Genomic DNA, 22,435 nt, shown 5'->3' with positions numbered 1-22,435 from the left:
TCAATTACTCAGATATGGTAAACACGAGGAAATTAAATCTTATCAGAGTACAAAACAAATTCTGGCCACGAAATAGAGCGAAACACCAACGTCAAAGACCTGGGAGTGATTATGTCGGAGGATCTCACCTTCAAGGACCATAACATTGTATCAATCGCATCTGCTAGAAAAATGACAGGATGGATAATGAGAACCTTCAAAACTAGGGAGGCCAAGCCCATGATGACACTCTTCAGGTCACTTGTTCTATCTAGGCTGGAATATTGCTGCACTCTAACAGCACCTTTCAAGGCAGGTGAAATTGCCGACCTAGAAAATGTACAGAGAACTTTCACGGCGCGCATAACGGAGATAAAACACCTCAATTACTGGGAGCGCTTGAGGTTTCTAAACCTGTATTCCCTGGAACGCAGGAGGGAGAGATACATGATTATATACACCTGGAAAATCCTAGAGGGACTAGTACCGAACTTGCACACGAAAATCACTCACTACGAAAGCAAAAGACTTGGCAGACGATGCACCATCCCCCCAATGAAAAGCAGGGGTGTCACTAGCACGTTAAGAGACCATACAATAAGTGTCAGGGGCCCGAGACTGTTCAACTGCCTCCCAGCACACATAAGGGGGATTACCAACAGACCCCTGGCAGTCTTCAAGCTGGCACTGGACAAGCACCTAAAGTCAGTTCCTGATCAGCCGGGCTGTGGCTCGTACGTTGGCTTGCGTGCAGCCAGCAGCAACAGCCTGGTTGATCAGGCGCTGATCCACCAGGAGGCCTGGTCACAGACCGGGCCGCGGGGGCGTTGACCCCCGAAACTCTCTCCAGGTAAACTCCAGGTAAATAGGGCAAGGAGGAATAACATCTTGTAGGAGTGAGGAAGAGCCAGTTGTGGGTGTGGGGGAAGTTCGTGAGGCAGTAGGTAAAATGAAAGGAGGTAAAGAAGCCGGATTGATAGAATAAAGATAAAAATGTTAAAAGCAGGTGGGATATAGTTTTGGAGTGGTTGGTGCAATTATTTAATAAATGTATGGAAGAGGGTAAGGTACCTAGTGATTGGGAGAGAGCATGCATAGTTCCTTTGTATAAAGGCAAAGGGGACAAAAGAGAGTGCAAAAATTATAGGGGGATAAGTCTGTTGAGTATACCTGGTAAAGTGTATGGTAGAGTTATTATTGAAAGAATTAAGAGTAAGACAGAGAATAGGATAGCAGATGAACAAGGAGGCTTTAGGAAAGGAAGGGGGTGTGTGGACCAGGTGTTTACAGTGAAATATATAATTGAACAGTATTTAGATAAGGCTAAGGAGGTTTTTGTGGCATTTATGGATTTGGAAAAGGCGTATGACAGGGTGGATAGAGGGGCAATGTGGCAGATGTTGCAGGTGTATGGTGTAGGAGGTAGGTTACTGAAAGCAGTGAAGAGTTTTTACGAGGATAGTGAGGCTCAAGTTAGAGTATGTAGGAAAGAGGGAAATTATTTCCCAGTAAAAGTAGGCCTTAGACAAGGATGTGTGATGTCACCGTGGTTGTTTAATATATTTATAGATGGGGTTGTAAGAGAAGTAAATGCGAGGGTCTTGGCAAGAGGCATGGAGTTAAAAGATAAAGAATCACACAAAGTGGGAGTTGTCACAGTTGCTCTTTGCTGATGACACTGTGCTCTTGGGAGATTCTGAAGAGAAGTTGCAGAGGTTGGTGGATGAATTTGGTAGGGTATGCAAAAGAAGAAAATTAAAAGTGAATACAGGAAAGAGTAAGGTTAGGAGGATAACAAAAAGATTTGGTGATGAAAGAGTGGATATCAGATTGGAGGGAGAGAGTATGGAGGAGGTGAATGTATTCAGATACTTGGGAGTGGACGTGTCAGCGGATGGGTCAATTAAAGATGAGGTGAATCATAGATTGATGAAATCGAAAGAAACCCAAAGTATTTCTTCTCCTATGCCAAATCAAAGTCGAGAACAACGTCCAGTATTGGGCCCCTACTGGGTCCTACACAGATGACTGCAAGGAAATGAGTGAGCTACTCAAGTCCCAATATGACTCAGCTTTTAGCAAGCCGCTAACCAGAGTGAGAGTCGAAGATCAAAATGAATTTTTTATGAGAGAGCCACAGAATTTGGTTAACACAAGCCAATCCGATGTTATCCTGACGCCAAATGACTTCGAACAGGCGATAAATGACATGCCCATGCACTCTGCCCCAGGGCTAGACTCATGGAACTCTGTGTTCATCAAAAACTGCAAGAAGCCCCTATCACGAGCCTTTACCATCCTATGGAGAGGGAGCATGGACACGGGGGTCATCCCACAGTTACTAAAAACAACAGACATAGCCCCACTCCACAAAGCAACAGCAAAGAACTACAGACCGATAGCACTAACATCCCATATCATAAAAATCTTTGAAAGGGTCCTAAGAAGCAAGATCACCACCCATCTAGAAACCCATCAGTTACACAACCCAGGGCAACATGGGTTTAGAACAGGTTGCTCCTGTCTGTCTCAACTATTGGATCACTACGACAAGGTCCTAGATGCACTAGAAGACAAAAAGAATGCAGATGTAATATATAAAGACTTTGCAAAAGCCTTCGACAAGTGTGACCATGGCGTAATAGCGCACAAAATGCGTGCTAAAGGAATAACAGGAAAAGTCGGTCGATGGATCTATAATTTCCTCACTAACAGAACACAGAGTAGTAGTCAATAGAGTAAAGTCCGAGGCAGCTGCGGTGAAAAGCTCTGTTCCACAAGGCACAGTACTCGCTCCCATCTTGTTCCTCATCCTCATATCTGACATAGACAAGGATGTCAGCCACAGCACCGTGTCTTCCTTTGCAGATGACACCCGAATCTGCATGACAGTGTCTTCCATTGCAGACAGTGCAAGGCTCCAGGCGGACATCAACCAAATCTTTCAGTGGGCTGAAGAAAACAATATGAAGTTCAACGATGAGAAATTTCAATTACTCAGATATGGTAAACACGAGGAAATTAAATCTTCATCAGAGTACAAAACAAATTCTGGCCACAAAATAGAGCGAAACACCAACGTCAAAGACCTGGGAGTGATCATGTCGGAGGATCTCACCTTCAAGGACCGTAACATTGCATCAATCGCATCTGCTAGAAAAATGACAGGATGGATAATGAGAACCTTCAAAACTAGGGAGGCCAAGCCCATGATGACACTCTTCAGGTCACTTATTCTATCTAGGCTGGAATATTGCTGCACACTAACAGCACCTTTCAAGGCAGGTGAAATTGCTGACCTAGAAAATGTACAGAGAACCTTCACGGCACGCATAACGGAGATAAAACACCTCAATTACTGGGAGCGTTTGAGGTTCCTAAACCTGTATTCCCTGGAACACAGACAGGAGAGATACATGATTATATACACCTGGAAAATCCTAGAGGGACTAGTACTGAACTTGCACACGAAGATCACTCACTAAGAAAGCAAAAGACTTGGCAGACGATGCAACATCCCCCCAATGAAAAGCAGGGGTGAAACTAGCACGTTAAGAGACCATACAATAAGTGTCAGGGGCCCAAGACTGTTCAACTGCCTCCCAGCATACATAAGGGGGATTACCAACAGACCCGTGGCAGTCTTCAAGCTGGCACTGGACAAGCATCTAAAGTCGGTTCCTGACCAGCCGGGCTGTGGCTCGTACGTTGGTTTGCGTGCAGCCAGCAGTAACAGCCTGGTTGATCAGGCTCTGATCCACCAGGAGGCCTGGTCACAGACCGGGCCGCGGGGGCGTTGACCCCCGGAACTTTCTCCAGGTAAACTCCAGATGAGGGGAAAAGGGTGAGCGGTGCACTTAGGAGTCTGTGGAGACAAAGAATTTTGTCCTTGGAGGCAAAGAGGGGAATGTATGAGAGTATAGTTTTACCAATGCTCTTATATGGGTGTGAAGCATGGGTGATGAATGTTGCAGCGAGGAGAAGGCTGGAGGCAGTGGAGATGTCATGTCTGAGGGCAATGTGTGGTGAGAATATAATGCAGAGAATTCGTAGCTTGGAAGTTAGGAGGAGGTGCGGGATTACTAAAACTGTTGTCCAGAGGGCTGAGGAAGGGTTGTTGAGGTGGTTCGGACATGTAGAGAGAATGGAGCGAAACAGAATAACTTCAAGAGTGTATCAGTCTGTAGTGGAAGGAAGGCAGGGTAGGGGTCGGCCTAGGAAAGGTTGGAGGGAGGGGGTAAAGGAGGTTTTGTGTGCGAGGGGCTTGGACTTCCAGCAGGCATGCGTGAGCGTGTTTGATAGGAGTGAATGGAGACAAATGGTTTTTAATACTTGACGTGCTGTTGGAGTGTGAGCAAAGTAACATTTATGAAGGGGTTCAGGGAAACCGGCAGGCCGGACTTGAGTCCTGGAGATGGGAAGTACAGTGCCTGCACTCTGAAGGAGGGGTGTTAATGTTGCAGTTTAAAAACTGTAGTGTAAAGCACCCTTCTGGCAAGACAGTGATGGAGTGAATGATGGTGAAAGTTTTTCTTTTTCGGGCCACCCTGCCTTGGTGGGAATCAGCCAGTGTGTTAATAATAATAATAAAACTTGTATAAATTACCTAGAATAACCCAAATTACTATCCTTTGGGAGCGCTACACCCGTAGGGATTATTCAGTGCCTGTGTGGGACGGGGCAAGCAATCAGTCTTAATCCAGGGAACTGGAGCACAAATGCGAACACAAAAAAGGTCAAAGTGACGTACTGTATCAAGCTGAAATAAAGATTAATTATTATTATTGTCTATATTACCTATGATAATCCAAACAAATAATTCCATCCTCCACCCACAGCCCCTCCCTGGCAAGTTTGGTACAGAAATTCTGGCACTGCCCCTGATGTTGGGATTATTATTATAATAAAAAAAGAAGCGCTAAACCACAAGGGCCATACAGCGCTGCCTGATGCTGGGATACTTGCAAAATTAATATATTATTGTCACGAGTGATATGTCAAGGTGGTCTGGTGGCTAAAGCTCCCGCTTCACACACGGAGGGGAGGGGTTCGATTCCCGGCGGGTGGAAACATTTCGACACGTTTCCTTACACCTGTTGTCCTCTTCACCTAGCGGCAAGTAGGTACCTGGGTGTTAGTGGACTGGTGTGGGTGGCATCCTGGGGGACAAGATTAAGGACCACAATGGAAATAAGTTAGACAGTCCTCGATGACGCACTGACTTTCTTGGGTTATCCTGGGTGGCTAACCCTCCGGGGTTAAAAATCCGAACGAAATTTTATCTTAAGGTTAATCAATGGTTAGTATTGAGTCGTGTTATTATAATCATGGGGGAGCGCTAAACACGTAGGATTACACAGTGCATGTGGGGAGGGGGGGGATGGAAGGTATTCAGACTTATTTCAGGGAACTGGAGCACAGATCCAATTCCCTGGATCAAGAGCCCCTCACCAGCATCAAGGAACCTCCCTTGATGGGCGAGTCGTGTTGCTGAATGTAACGGCGACCATTACCACATCTACCGCTGGCGGAGTACTGCTGGTAGTATAATCATGGGGGAGCGCTAAACACGTAGGATTACACAGCGCATGTGGGGGACGGAGGTGATGGAAGGTATTCAGACTTAATTCAGGGAACCGGAGCACAGATCCAATTCCCTGGATCAAGAGCCCCTCAAGGAACCTTGAGGGGCTCATTTATAACCAGAATCTTTAAAACCATTATAGAGAAATAAAGTACTGAAAAGATCATAGCACGAGTGACAAAATTGTTAATAAAGTATTGAGAAAAATAAAGTCACTATATATCATGTCTAAATAAAAAATAAATATACATGAATATTTAACCTCAAACCCACCATATTTATCTGACGAGTTTATATATTACAAGATGAACGATAGGCCAGGAGCTGTGACTCGACCCGTGTTATCACAAACAGGTGGGTACAGGAAACGTCAGGTCAGGAGCTGTGACTCAACAATCAACAACAATAATGTGAGTAGAGAGCGTCAACACCCTCAACCACAACAGCAACAGGTCGACTGAGGCGATTCCAGTTCACCTCTCAACCTCATCCTTAAAATTGTTCGCATCCTTTACTACCCCCAAAAAAATAAAAAAAAATTTAATTTCTATATCCATTACCCAGGGTCAAGTGAACTAAATGCTAATTTTCCCACTTCAAAATTATAGCTTCGTCAAAATATTCTATGAAAGTGTACAATATTTTTGTTAATAGTGAATATTGTATTATCCCTAGCCAGGAGGAGGCATCCGGACGCAGGATCCAGGATGACTGGTTCCACTCCCTAATAAAAAATGTAAATAATTCAAGGCTACGTAAACTATTGTTTCTATAACTGGTATTATATCTGTAATAAATACCTCACTGCCACTATAACAAGATGATGATAATAATAGTGTTTATTTCTACCAGTAGATGGTACAACTTACACAGACCATAGCTCACAACAATGACATACTATATAATAATAATAATAATAATAATAATAATAATAATAATAATAATAATAATTATTATTATTTCTACCAGTAGATGGTACAACTTATACAGACCATAGCTCACAACAGTGACATACTATATAATAATAATAATAATAATAATAATAATAATAATAATTATTATTATTATTATTATTTCTACCAGTAGATGGTACAACTTATACAGACCATAGCTCACAACAGTGACATACTATATAATAATAATAATAATAATAATAATAATTATTATTATTATTTCTACCAGTAGATGGTACAACTTATACAGACCATAGCTCACAACAATAAGATAAGATAAGATTTCGTTCGGATTTTTAACCCCGGAGGGTTAGCCACCCAGGATAACCCAAGAAAGTCAGTGCGTCATCGAGGACTGTCTAACTTATTTCCATTGTGGTCCTTAATCTTGTCCCCCAGGATGCCACCCACACCAGTCGACTAACACCCAGGATGCCACCCACACCAGTCGACTAACACCCAGGATGCGACCCACACCAGTCGACTAACACCCAGGATGTGACCCACACCAGTCCACTAACACCCAGGTACCTATTTGCTGCTAGGTGAACAGGACAATAGGTGTAAGGAAACGTGTCGGAATTTCCACCCGCCGGGAATCGAACCCGGGCCCTCCGTGTGTGAAGCGGGAGCTTTAGCCACCAGACCACCGGGCCATACTATATAGAAAGTTCCTGGTTATGTAGAGCATTTCCCACAACTTAGGTTAATTTTGTCCCCCAGGATGCCACCCACACCAGTCCACTAACACCCAGGTACCTACTGACTGCTAGGTGAACACTGACAGCAGGTGTAACTAACACCCAGGTACCTACTGACTGCTAGGTGAACACTGACAGCAGGTGTAACTAACACCCAGGTACCTACTAACTGCTAGGTGAACACTGACAGCAGGTGTAACTAACACCCAGGTACCTACTTACTGCTAGGTGAACACTGACAGCAGGTGTAACTAACACCCAGGTATCTACTGACTGCTAGCTGAACACTGACAGCAGGTGTAACAAACACCCAGGTACCTACTTACTGCTAGGTGAACACTGACAGCAGGTGTAACTAACACCCAGGTATCTACTGACTGCTAGGTGAACACTGACAGCAGGTGTAACTAACACCCAGGTACTTACTGACTGCTAGGTGAACACTGACAGCAGGTGTAACTAACACCCAGGTACCTACTTACTGCTAGGTGAACACTGACAGCAGGTGTAACTAACACCCAGGTATCTACTGACTGCTAGGTGAACACTGACAGCAGGTGTAACTAACAACCAGGTACCTACTTACTGCTAGGTGAACACTGACAGCAGGTGTAACTAACACCCAGGTACCTACTTACTGCTAGGTGAACACTGACAGCAGGTGTAACTAACACCCAGGTACCTACTTACTGCTAGGTGAACACTGACAGCAGGTGTAACTAACACCCAGGTACCTACTTACTGCTAGGTGAACACTGACAGCAGGTGTAACTAACACCCAGGTACCTACTTACTGCTAGGTGAACACTGACAGCAGGTGTAACTAACACCCAGGTACCTACTTACTGCTAGGTGAACACTGACAGCAGGTGTAACTAACACCCAGGTACCTACTTACTGCTAGGTGAACACTGACAGCAGGTGTAACTAACACCCAGGTACCTACTTACTGCTAGGTGAACACTGACAGCAGGTGTAACTAACACCCAGGTACCTACTTACTGCTAGGTGAACACTGACAGCAGGTGTAACTAACACCCAGGTACCTACTTACTGCTAGGTGAACACTGACAGCAGCTGTAACTAACACCCAGGTACCTACTTACTGCTAGGTGAACAATGACAGCAGGTGTAACTAACACCCAGGTACCTAGTTACTGCTAGGTGAACACTGACAGCAGGTGTAACTAACACCCAGGTACCTACTTACTGCTAGGTGAACACTGACAGCAGGTGTAACTAACACCCAGGTACCTGCTTACTGCTAGGTGAACACTGACAGCAGGTGTAACTAACACCCAGGTACCTACTTACTGCTAGGTGAACACTGACAGCAGGTGTAACTAACACCCAGGTACCTACTTACTGCTAGGTGAACATTGACAGCAGGTGTAACTAACACCCAGGTACCTACTTACTGCTAGGTGAACACTGACAGCAGGTGTAACTAACACCCAGGTACCTACTTACTGCTAGGTGAACACTGACAGCAGGTGTAACTAACACCCAGGTACCTACTTACTGCTAGGTGAACACTGACAGCATGTGTAACTAACACCCAGGTACCTGCTTACTGCTAGGTGAACACTGACAGCAGGTGTAACTAACACCCAGGTACCTTCTTACTGCTAGGTGAACACTGACAGGTGTAACTAACACCCAGGCACCTACTTACTGCTAGGTGAACACTGACAGCAGGTGTAACTAACACCCAGGTACCTACTTACTGCTACACTCAGGTATACAGTGTTCCATCACAAATATATACATTAATTATTTTGGAAGTAGAGTCAATGTAAAATGTTTTAAACCCAACAAATATATTATTTTCCTGGTGTTGCTCTAATAACTTGGCCAACCTCTATACACATGTCACTAGGTATTATAACTGTACTTATGTGCTCCGTGGCCTGGTGGTAGAAACTCTCGCTTCACATGGTCAGTGTCCGGGTTTGATTCCCGGCGAGGGTAGAAACATTGGACGTGTTTCCTTACACCGGTTGTCTATGTCCACCCATCAGTAAAATGGGTACCTGGGTGTTAGTGGACTGGTGTGGGTCACATCCTGGGTGTTAGTGGACTGGTGTGGGTCACATCCTGGGTGTTAGTGGACTGGTGTGGGTCACATCCTGGGTGTTAGTGGACTGGTGTGGGTCACATCCTGGGTGTTAGTGGACTGGTGTGGGTCACATCCTGGGTGTTAGTGGACTGGTGTGGGTCACATCCTGGGTGTTAGTGGATTGGTGTGGGTCACATCCTGGGTGTTAGTGGACTGGTGTGGGTCACATCCTGGGTGTTAGTGGATTGGTGTGGGTCACATCCTGGGCATTAGTGGACTGGTGTGGGTCACATCCTGGGTGTTAGTGGACTGGTGTGGGTCACATCCTGGGTGTTAGTGGACTGGTGTGGGTCACATCCTGGGTGTTAGTGGATTGGTGTGGGTCACATCCTGGGCATTAGTGGACTGGTGTGGGTCACATCCTGGGTGTTAGTGGACTGGTGTGGGTCACATCCTGGTGTTAGTGGACTGGTGTGGGTCACATCCTGGGTGTTAGTGGACTGGTGTGGGTCACATCCTGGGTGTTAGTGGACTGGTGTGGGTCACATCCTGGGTGTTAGTGGACTGGTGTGGGTCACATCTTGGGACAAAATTGACCTATCTGCCCAAAATGCTCCACATAACAAGGGAGTTTCTATACAGTACCATGTCATTGATGTCAGCTAGGCCAGTATACCTTGTAGGTGTATTTATAGAAATAAAGATTAATATTGTGTATACAGTGGACCCCCGGTTTACGATCAGCTCCCAAGGCGACCAATAATGTAAGTGTATTTATGTAAGTGCGTTTGTATGTGTATGTTTGGGGTCTGAAATGGACTAATCTAATTCACAATATTCCTTATGGGAACAAATTCAGTCAGTACTGGCACCTGAACATAGCCTGGTGGCTAAAGCTCCCGCTTCACACACGGAGGGCCCGGGTTCGATTTCCGGCGGGTGGAAACATTTCGACACGTTTCCTTACACCTATTGTCCTGTTCACCTAGCAGCAAATAGGTACCTGGGTGTTAGTGGACTGGTGTGGGTCGCATCCTGGGGGACAAGATTAAGGACCCCAATGGAAATAAGTTAGACAGTCGTCGATGACGCACTGACTTTCTTGGGTTATCCTGGGTGGCTAACCCTCCGGGGTTAAAAATCCAAACGAAATCTTATCTTATCTTATCTTATCTTGTAAACCGGGGGTCCACTATACTTGTACTTAAATATAGGGTAATGTTTTGCTCTCCAGGTTTGCAATGGCTTGACAAAGCTCATGGAGATAAATGTTGCAATAATTGTCCTTAGTGCCCTTTTACCTAACATATTTATTGTTGCTAATTTTACCAACATTATTACCATACTTATTTAATTACATGTAAACTACATTGTGTGCTTGGAGAGGGATTTTGGGGGTCAACGCCCCTGCGGCCCAGTCTGTGACCAGGCCTCCTGGAGGATCAGGGACTGATCAACCAGGCTGTTACTGCTGGCCGCACGTAAACCAACGTACATGCTACTGCCTGGCTGGTCACGTACTGACTGCATAAACGAAATAAAATGATTTGAGTCTGAACTTTGAATTAGCTTTCAAAAGTCAAAACTTTGAAGTGAAGGCCCTAGACCCATTATGTACTTTCCTACATGTAGTTGCAAGGGTCGAGTCACAGCTCCTGGTCTGGCCTCCTTGGTAGTCGCTACAGGGTTGACTCTTGGCTTTGAAATCCTTATCATACTTCTAATCTATTGACTACCACTCACTGGGTGGTACCCAATAGATTAGTAAATAGATTACTCAATAGATTTTTGCTGTATCTCAATATGCTAATCATAAGGTATTTTGTAGAACCCACGCAGCGTTGTATGACCCTGGTAGGTTTAGTGTTTCTTTTTAATTATAATAAAAATCATAGAGCCCAATGGAAATAAGTCACTGGTCTTTTTGGGTTATCCTACGTAATTTACGTAAATGTTAGGTAAAATGATACAGGTGTATTATTACACAAATTTTGCCATGTAAGATAATTGTAATCATCCAAAATTGTAGAAACGCTGCACCTGTATAAACTTACTTATGAAGTCCATATTAAACTACTTCCTTCAAAGGAGCATGCAAGGATCATGAAGGACAAATCAATTTACCGTTTATAGCAACAAACAGTATACATACCAACAGTTTGTATGTAATAAAGTCAAACTGTAGTTATAGATATGGTACAGCGCTGGATTAAGGGTTGTGGGGGCACTTGATTGCCACATCTTGAGGGGGCCTCAGGGCTCTAGCCCTGGTAGCCCCCCCTTTAATGCAGCCCTAGTGTGGTATCATGTAAATGGTTTAGATAACCGACAAGTTGAAGAATGAGAGATATGTGCAACATTTGAGAATCTTTACTGAAGAAATGTTCTGCCAGCCAGTGGCTTCTTCAGTCAATTAGAGAAAGGTGATTAGGAGTTTGAGGTTATCAGTCCCTCAGATTGATAGACCGAACATATCAACTTCACGCTGAGGGACTGATTACCTGAAACTCCTTCTGATCTTCACCATTCTTCTTTGTATAGGACTGATGATGCCACTGTGTGGCAGAAAGTTTCTTTAATAAAGATACCCAAGTGTTACACACGTGTCTAAATTATCGGACTTACTAGGCCATACTAGGCAGGTCCTCAAATTAAACAATTTCCACCCACATATTTGTCCAATCTATACCCAAAGCTACTCTTAGATGTTTCACCTGTTGTGTAGGCAAAATGTCAAAATATATTTCTATAACTATAATTTATTTTTATTACACACGCTTCCTTGCTGAAGTTTTGGTTGGATTATAAACAGATGGTTAGTAAGCCAGGATAATCCAATAAAACCATTATTTCTGGTTGGATTATAAACAGATGGTTAGTAAGCCAGGATAATCCAATAAAACCATTATTTCTGGTTGGATTATAAACAGATGGTTAGTAAGCCAGGATAATCCAATAAAACCATTATTTCTGGTTGGATTATAAACAGATGGTTAGTAAGCCAGGATGTGAGACCTCTACCCACTCTACCTGAGGTATCCCAGCGAGTGAGCACGTCTCCTGTATATCCCAGTGCTTAACAAAATAGGGAATAGCATATGAAGGTACAAATAAAAATGGGAACTATGGCTATAGTTTACTTAATAACATAAAAGGGCTAGAATACAACATATCCTGATGGAAATTTACACAATATAACAATTGACCTATGAGACTTATTACCAGGGGGAAGGGTAGATGTTATAAGTAACACGGACTAGTACTCACTCTTAATTCACCGACCAGCTGACCCGAGATTCCCAAATGCGTGGTCCACTACACACGCGGCTGTCCAGAGCTCTCGCTCGACGGACCTGTCACCAACAACCTCTTTGCCCCGCTGTTCCCTGGGCTTATATTGTAGTCAAAGTACCCCCTCCCCAATGGTGTATGTACCACGTGTTATGACCTGACGCTGTTAAGAACAAAAGACCTCAGACGTGGGCGTGACTACCCGACATTTGCTAAGGCAGGTGTGACCATATAATTAGGTCTCCCTAGAGACCTCACAAGCCCATCTGAACTGCATCACATCCCCCTTTCTCCCCCAATTTAAAATATCTGAGAACTAGGACAATTTGTCCTAAGTTATTAGACTATTTTAATCCTAACCCTTTTATTCTATTACAATACAATAGCAAATAATATGAATTCACACAGATCAGTAGGTTTAATAAATTCTAGCACAAGAAACGAATAACAATGACTCTGGTGCGAAACCTCCTTATCCGTCATGTCTCCTTAAAACTAAATATCGGGCTCCAGTGCCAAGGATAATCCAATAAAACCATTATTTCTGGTTGGATTATAAACAGATGGTTAGTAAGCCAGGATAATCCAATAAAACCATTATTTCTGGTTGGATTATAAACAGATGGTTAGTAAGCCAGGATAATCCAATAAAACCATTATTTCTGGTTGGATTATAAACAGATGGTTAGTAAGCCAGGATAATCCAATAAAGCCATTATTTTTGGTTGGATTATAAACAGATGGTTAGTAAGCCAGGATAATCCAATAAAGCCATTATTTCTGGTTGGATTATAAACAGATGGTTAGTAAGCCAGGATAATCCAATAAAGCCATTATTTCTGGTTGGATTATAAACAGATGGTTAGTAAGCCAGGATAATCCAATAAAGCCATTATTTCTGGTTGGATTATAAACAGATGGTTAGTAAGCCAGGATAATCCAATAAAGCCATTATTTCTAGTTGGATTATAAACAGATGGTTAGTAAGCCAGGATAATCCAATAAAGCCATTATTTCTGGCTTACTTCTGGGCTGACCCACTGATTCACTTCCCCAGGATGTGAACTACAGTAGTCGACTAATAACCAAGACTAATCAGGGAACAGGTAGGAGTTTGAACCTGAGGCAGGTGAGTCTTAAAACTCACAGGCCAGTGTGTTAACCACTGGGCCAGCTGGCTCTGAAAACATTAATCCAACTAAGTACAGTGGACCCCCGGTTAACGATATTTTTTCACTCCGTAAGTATGTTCAGGTGCCAGTACTGACCGAATTTATTCCCATAAGGAATATTGTGAAGTAGATTAATCCATTTCAGACCCCCAAACATACACGTACAAACGCACTTACATAAATACACTTACATAATTGGTCGCATTCGGAGGTAATCGTTATGCGGGGGTCCACTGTATATTTCTATACATCAGAGAGAGGCCAGTATGGGCCATCACTGTGACCACAAATTCAGGTTTTTGTAGACAAATTCCAAGCCAGCATGGCTGTGGCATGCTCTAATTCAAGTCCCTTCAAAGCCACCATCATGGCTCATGAATTCGTAATAATACAACTGAAAATAAATCATACAGCAGGTGGGATTTGAACCCATGGCAAGAGAGTCCTAATGCTCACAGGTCACTGTGTTTATCACTCACCTGCCATATATACCGTCCAACAAGGTAGTCCTAACCTATAGCATAAGGTACACAAATAACCCCCACATAAAAGAGAGAAGCTTACGACGACGTTTCGGTCCGACTTGGACCATTTACAAAGTCACACTAACCACTTCTTCCTGCCTATATATAGCCGTCCTGCTCCACTTCTGGTTAGTGTGACTTTGTAAATGGTCCAAGTCGGACCGAAACGCCGTCGTAAGCTTCTCTCTTTTATGTGCGGGTTATTTGTGTATCGTTCCAGTCAGGGTATTGTGCATTTTTTTGTTATTTATAGCATAAGGTGATTGTAAGGGTATTCATCCCTATACACACATACAAACTGCTATATACATAATACTAACTAATGTTTAGGTTCAAGCCCCAAACATTCTGTGATTTATTTGTAATTGTGTTATTGTGAACCAAGACTATGAAGCAGGATACTTCTCAAGACTGATGGACTGATCACATCACTGCTTTTGATGTCTCCATATTTAGTCACCTCCATATTCACTAAAGAAGCTTAGTGTATAGGCAAAGTGATTTGAAAATAAAGATACTTACCTGTTGCACACGTCTTACTCATCAACTTGTCAACATTGTAAACCATTATTATAATGTTAATCTAGCACCTACAGGAGGGCCCCGTGTTACAGTGCTTCACATTACAGTGTTTCGTTGTACAGTGATTTGCTCTATAGTGCTTCACTTTACAGTGTTTTGTTGCATTAGCAAAACACTGTAAGAGATTACATACAACTGATGAGATTATGTATAACTTAAGGGATGAAAGAAGAGAAAGGAGGGATGAAAAAGGAAAGTGAGGGAGGGATGAAAGAAGATTGAGGGAATGTAGTAAAGAGGAAAGGAAAGGTAGGAAAAAGGGCATAGCACTAGAGCTCTTAGGACTAAAGGAGCCCTCCCTCCTTCCTTCCGTGGCATCACCCCCTTCCTCATCAATTGGGAACATTATAACATTCTCTAACACAATACTCACAGCTTTCCCCTTGGTTGTCATTTCTCGTGCACTGGCCAACAATAACCCTGGAACGAAGCGAGCCCCATGGAGTGTCCTGCACACGGGTGCAGCAGATACAAATGCCTGGTCAGATATGAGAAGTGTCCGGGAAAGCGAGGCGGGCACCAGTCTAGCCACCACACTCATTGGCCTGCAGAGCAATGATAGTATATCATAAAATTTACATAAAAACTTCAGTTCCAAACATGGGGAATACAGTGCCTTCATTACGAAGGACTGGCGGGAAAACTGTAATTTGGATAGTAATTTTGAACTGTGATGTTCGTATGTTTCTGGCAAGGCAACCAGTGAATGATTGTTGATGAGTGTATTGCATTTGGCTCATCCTACCCTGGTGGGAGATAAATATGGTAAAATAAATATTCAAGCATATGTATATACATTAGAACCCCCGTGTCCACTGATTCGGCACCTGCGGTTTCAGTTATCCACGGTTTACCATGGCCCAAAAATACCCTATAATTTTGCACACTAATGGCCCCCAAGGTGCAAAAGTAGAGAAACTGGCAGTTCTCCAAAGCCTAAGAGAAGGCGTGAAGTGCTTCCCATCAGTAAAAAACTGATAATTCTCCAGTTATTGTGCATAATTAATCAATTAAACTTTATAATAGGTATTTATAGGACTTATATAAAAGGTTTCTACTATCCGCGGTTTCGGCATCCACAGCATGTCCTTGGTACGAATCCCCACGGATTAGGGGGGTCCTACTGTTTATGTGGTTTGTGTAGGTACGTGTGAAAATGTAGGTATGTATACAGGTGTAGGTACATATGCAAGTGTAGGTATGTATGCAAGTGTAGGTATGTATGCAAGTGTAGGTATGTATGCAAGTGTAGGTACATATGCAAGTATAGGTATGTATGCAAGTGTAGGTACGTATGCAAGTGTATGTACGTATGCAAGTGTAGGTACGTATGCAAGTGTAGGTACGTATGCAAGTGTAGGTACGTATGCAAGTGTAGGTACGTATACAAGTGTAGGTATGTATGCAAGTGTAGGTATGTATGCAAGTGTAGGTATGTATGCAAGTGTAGGTATGTATGCAAGTGTAGGTACATATGCAAGTATAGGTATGTATGCAAGTGTAGGTACATATGCAAGTGTATGTACGTATGCAAGTGTAGGTACGTATGCAAGTGTAGGTACGTATGCAAGTGTAGGTACGTATGCAAGTGTAGGTACGTATACAAGTGTAGGTATGTATGCAAGTGTAGGTATGTATGCAAGTGTAGGTATGTATGCAAGTGTAGGTATGTATGCAAGTGTAGGTACGTACGCAAGTGTAGGTATGTATACAAGTGTAGGTATGTATGCAAGTGTAGGTGCGTATGCAAGTGTAGGTATGTATGCAAGTGTAGGTGCATATGCAAGTGTAGGTATGTATGCAAGTGTAGGTATGTATACAAGTGTAGGTATGTATGCAAGTGTAGGTATGTATGCAAGTTTAGGTACGTATGCAAGTGTAGGTGCGTATGCAAGTGTAGGTATGTATGCAAGTGTAGGTATGTATGCAAGTGTAGGTACGTATGCAAGTGTAGGTATGCAAGTGTAGGTATGTATGCAAGTGTAGGTACATATGCAAGTGTAGGTACATATGCAAATGTAGGTGTGTATGCAAGTGTAGGTATGTATGCAAGTGTAGGTATGTATGCAAGTGGAGGTATGTATGCAAGTGTAGGTATGTATGCAAGTGTAGGTACATATGCAAGTGTAGGTATGCAAGTGTAGGTATGTATGCAAGAGTAGGTACATATGCAAGTGTAGGTGTGTATGCAAGTGTAAGTATGTATGCAAGTGTAGGTACGTATGCAAGTGTAGGTATGTATACAAGTGTTGGTATGTATGCAAGTGTAGGTGCGTATGCTAGTGTAGGTATGTATGCAAGTGTAGGTACGTATGCAAGTGCAGGTACGTATGCAAGTGTAGGTATGTATGCAAGTGTAGGTATGTATGAAAGTGTAGGTACGTATGCAAGTGTAGGTACGTATGCAAGTGTAGGTATGCATGCAAGTGTAGGTGCGTATGCAAGTGTAGGTATGTATTATGTATGCAAGTGTAGGTATGTATGAAAGTGTAGGTACGTATGCAAGTGTAGGTACGTATGCAAGTGTAGGTGCATATGCAAGTGTAGGTATGTATGCAAGTGTAGGTGCGTATGCAAGTGTAGGTATGTATGCAAGAGTAGGTGCGTATGCAAGTGTAGGTATGTATTATGTATGCAAGTGTAGGTATGTATGAAAGTGTAGGTACGTATGCAAGTGTAGGTACGTATGCAAGTGTAGGTATGCATGCAAGTGTAGGTGTGTATGCAAGTGTAGGTATGTATTATGTATGCAAGTGTAGGTATGTATGAAAGTGTAGGTACGTATGCAAGTGTAGGTACGTATGCAAGTGTAGGTATGCATGCAAGTGTAGGTGCGTATGCAAGTGTAGGTATGTATTATGTATGCAAGTGTAGGTATGTATGAAAGTGTAGGTACGTATGCAAGTGTAGGTACGTATGCAAGTGTAGGTACGTATGCAAGTGTAGGTGCATATGCAAGTGTAGGTATGTATGCAAGTGTAGGTATGTATGCAAGTGTAGGTGCGTATGCAAGTGTAGGTATGTATTATGTATGCAAGTGTAGGTATGTATGAAAGTGTAGGTACGTATGCAAGTGTAGGTACGTATGCAAGTGTAGGTACGTATGCAAGTGTAGGTGCATATGCAAGTGTAGGTATGTATTATGTATGCAAGTGTAGGTATGTATGAAAGTGTAGGTACGTATGCAAGTGTAGGTACGTATGCAAGTGTAGGTGCGTATGCAAGTGTAGGTATGTATGCAAGTGTAGGTATGTATTATGTATGCAAGTGTAGGTATGTATGAAAGTGTAGGTACGTATGCAAGTGTAGGTACGTATGCAAGTGTAGGTACGTATGCAAGTGTAGGTATGTATGCAAGTGTAGGTATGTATGCAAGTGTAGGTATGTATTATGTATGCAAGTGTAGGTATGTATGAAAGCATAGGTACATATGTAAGTGTAGGTACGTATGCAAGTGTAGGTATGTATGCAAGTGTAGCAAGTGTAGGTATGTATGCAAGTGTAGGTATGTATTATGTATGCAAGTGTAGCAAGTGTAGGTACGTATGCAAGTGTAGGTATGTATGCAAGTGTAGCAAGTGTAGGTATGTATGAAAGTGTAGGTACGTATGCAAGTGTAGGTACGTATGCAAGTGTAGGTATGCATGCAAGTGTAGGTGCGTATGCAAGTGTAGGTATGTATGCAAGTGTAGGTATGTATGAAAGTGTAGGTACGTATGCAAGTGTAGGTACGTATGCAAGTGTAGGTATGCATGCAAGTGTAGGTGCGTATGCAAGTGTAGGTATGTATGCAAGTGTAGGTGCGTATGCAAGTGTAGGTATGTATTATGTATGCAAGTGTAGGTATGTATGAAAGTGTAGGTACGTATGCAAGTGTAGCAAGTGTAGGTATGTATGCAAGTGTAGGTATGTATTATGTATACAAGTGTAGGTATGTATACAAGTGTAGGTATGTATACATGTGTATGTATGTGCAGGTATTTATGCAGATGTAGGGGGTAAAACAAAATCTTCAGTTAATATCGTGCGAGGCAATAACAAAGAAAGACATTTAGAAACCCTAGGCAATGATAATAGAAAAATTGACAGACAAGCAAAGATGAACATGGAGAATATAGAGAATTAAAAGTATCTTTGCTTGCATATTATACATATATCTGTAGCACTGAAAATACAACACATGTGATAAGATTAACTGCACGGAAAGGGAGGGGAGAGAAGGGAGGAATGGAAAGGAAGGGAAAGGGAGGGGGTGAAGGGAAAGGGAGGGTGGGGAAGGAAGGGAGGAGTGGAAAGGAAGGGAAAGGGAGGGGGTGAAGGGAAAAGGAGGAGTGGAAAGGAAGGGAAAGGGAGGGGGTGAAGGGAAAGGGAGGGTGGGGAAGGAAGGGAGGAGTGGAAAGGAAGGGAAAGGGATGGGGTGAAGGGAAAGGGAGGGAGGAAGGGTAAGGGAGGGAATAAGGGAAAGGGAGGGAGGGAGAGTGGAAGGGAAAGGGAGGAAGTTTAAGTACAGGTACACATAAGTATAATTATCATACATGGTATATTATTATAATAACTAAAACTAAGCACTAAACCGACAAGGGCTTTTATCACACATAACATAAATTACTCCCCAGGATACCTGGAGTTTCCCTGGAGAGAGTTCCGGGGGTCAACGCCCCCGCGGCCCGGTCCGTGGTGGATCAGGGCCTGATCAACCAGGCTTTTACTGCTGCCTGCACGCCATCTAACGTAAGAACCGCAGTCTGGCTGTGGTTATCCTGGAGGATAATCTACACATATGCTGCCATGTGTGATAATTTATGTAACTGTATTTATGTGTACCTGAATCAACTTACTAAGTTTCGCCACGAGCGGAATCTTCAGTTTCGCTTCGTCTCGCCCTCCGACTCTAGATTTATTTAGTTATTATGCACTAGGATTAGTCTGCCCAAAATGCCCCAGAATGATAGCGACTTTCCTTGTACTTATTAAACCAAAACTGTAATTAGTTATTATTATAATCAAGGGGAAGAGCTAAACCCGAAGGATTATACAACGCCTGTGGGGAGGGAGGATGGAAGGTATTCAGACTTAATTCAGGGAGCTAGATAACAGATCCAGTTCCTTGGATCAACATTTCCTTAATGAATGTCTTGATCAGTATATATTTACACACTCAAAAGAAAATTATTTATGCAAAACACTTCTGGCAAAATGCAAGTTTTAGTCTTCATATTAAGTTGTGTATGATGAGGGAGTCTTCTAATATGTGTGAAGTAAGTGTCTGTTAATCTTGTAAGAATTGTGTATATTTTGTAAATAACATTTGCTGAAGGGGCTAAAAAAAAAAAAAGACACATTAAGATCAACCTTGAAATTGTTGACGGTGATGTTGGGTTTGTTATTGTTGGGTTGAAGGGTTCATGAGGCTCCCAGGACCGTCGGTGGTTGATGTTGGGGTTTATAGGGCCACTGATAACCAGGACCGTTGTAAGTGAGCCACTGTTTTCCAACCTTTGGGTATCTTTTTTTCTGGAAACGTTTCGCCAGTGACTTCTTCAGTCCAATGCAGAAAAAGGTGGACTAAGAGGAGTAGTTTGAGGTAGTTAGTCCCTCAGCCTTGAGCAAATGTGTTCAGTTTCAATTTTTCTAAAGATTGGACTGAAAACATCTAATTCTTCAGTAAGCACTAGGATCAATTTGCCCGAAAATACAGTGCATATTAATGACTTTCTTTTCTGCCTAACAATGTTTTATTACATTTAAACTGCATTATCGTAGTACCACAAAGAAATAAATAAATGAATTTGAGTAAAGGGTTCATACGGTCCTCGAGCCGTCGTCTTCGGTTTATAGGGCCACTGACAACTAACGTCGTATCGAGACCAACTTTCCGATATACAATTCAGAAATCAAAATGTTTGTTTCTTTGGGTAGCATACCAAATGTAGTTTACGTGTAATAAAATCTTAAGCACAAAATAAGCCACTAGCAAGGTGTGTATTTTGGGCAAACTAATCCTAAGGTTTAAATGTTACCTAAGATACACACACAGATTAAGCAAGACTCCTTATACAGTTAATTACAATCATAAGTACAATATCTTATGAATAAACGGTCAATTACAAAAGAATTACTTATTATTTCAAACTAAAGCAGTTAAACTATTCAAGAAATTGCCTACCAGGCCTGTGGCCTGGTAAGCAATGCTCTCGCTACACGCACTGTTGGTCCGTGGTTAGATCCCCGACGAGGGTGGAAACATTATTATAATCAAAAGGAAGCGCTAAACCACAAGGGCTATACAGCGTTGGAAACATTGGGTGTTTCCTTACACCTGTTATCAATGTTCACCTAGCAGCAAATAGGTACCCGGGTGTTTAGGGACTGGTGTGGGTGGCATCCTGAGGGAGAGCATTTAAGACCACAATGAGAGTCCTCGATGATGCAATACTTTAAGTTATTCTGGGTGGCTAACCCTCCAGGGATAAAAGTCCCAACAAAATGTTCTTTCTCTTATCACTAAATCAGTTTAAGGTTTGCCTGGTCTGAGACCATGCCTCGTGGTGGATCAGGGTCTGATCAACCAGGCTGTTACTGCTGGCCACACATAAACTGATGTACGAACCACACCCCAGCTGGTCAGGTACTGACTTTAGGTGCCTGTCCAGTGCCTTCTTGAAGACAGCCAGGGGTCTCTTGGTAATCCCCCTTATGTATGCTGGGAGGCAGTTGAACAGTGTTGGGCCCCTGACACTTATTGTGTTCTCTCTCAGTGTACTCGTGGCGCCCGTTTATCACTGGGGAAATGTTGTATCTTTTGCCGAGTCTTTTGCTTTCATAGGGAGTGATTTTAGTGTGCAAGTTTGATACTAATCCCTCTAGGATTTTCCAAGTGTATATTATCATGTATCTCTGCTGCCTGCATTCCAGGGAGTACAGGTCAAGGGCCTTCAACTGTTCCAAGTAATTTAGGTGCCTTATCATACTTGTGTGTGCCGTGAAAGTTCTTCGTACATTCTCCAGGTCAGCAATTATTTCAATACACACTTAATATTTTACTATTGTAAATTGTACTAATTGTAGCATTTTTGTTTTTGCTACCTCTCTGCTATAATTTTTCTTTTAATTTTTGACTGGCTCTTTTTGTAATACACAATTAAAATTTACCGCTCCATATAGTTCTCTTCTTATGCCATATCTAAGGCAAAAACAATATCCAGAGAGGGCACTGGGGTATTTAGATTTAACCCATGGAAAAGGGAGAAAATGCCCAATTCCTCAGATTAAGAGCCCTGTTGCTGCAGGAATTAGCACTTAGTTTTGATTTTAATAATAATTTGCTGTTAGGTAAGACACATATGCAACAGTTAGGTATCTTTATTTCGAAACGTTTCGCTTACACAGTAGGCGAAACTCCATATTGTTTCAGACTATGGAACAATACTCTTCTCCAGACTGAGGGACTGACCACCTCAAAACTTCAAGGGTGATGGACTGATTACATCGTCTTCAAGTATCTTCTGCTTCTATCAACTTTTCTGTACTCGACTGAAGAAGCCTACTGTGTAGGCGAAACGTTTCGAAATAAAGATACCTAACTGTTAC

The 22,435-nt window shown here is 42.7% G+C and overlaps 1 protein-coding gene across 1 annotated transcript in view; it reads right to left on the bottom strand.

Moving 5' to 3' along the window:
- Pcd (pterin-4a-carbinolamine dehydratase) overlaps window positions 1–20,288 on the bottom strand; it is a 30,693-nt gene extending 10,405 nt beyond the window's left edge. The window contains exons 1-2 of the mRNA XM_070104908.1: window positions 20,198–20,288; window positions 15,219–15,390 (exon numbers count right to left, since the gene is read on the bottom strand). Coding sequence (XP_069961009.1) covers window positions 15,219–15,386 — 168 coding nt within the window. The 5' untranslated portion in view covers window positions 15,387–15,390; window positions 20,198–20,288. The remainder of the gene's footprint in view (window positions 1–15,218; window positions 15,391–20,197) is intronic.
- Window positions 20,289–22,435: the final 2,147 nt, after the last annotated feature.

The sequence above is a fragment of the Cherax quadricarinatus genome, chromosome 95 (assembly GCF_038502225.1).
Source record: "Cherax quadricarinatus isolate ZL_2023a chromosome 95, ASM3850222v1, whole genome shotgun sequence".
In the NCBI taxonomy this organism is placed as follows: Eukaryota; Metazoa; Arthropoda; class Malacostraca; order Decapoda; family Parastacidae; genus Cherax; species Cherax quadricarinatus.
Note: the sequence above shows the minus strand (reverse complement) of the source record. Positions and strands in the feature narration are given on the sequence as shown.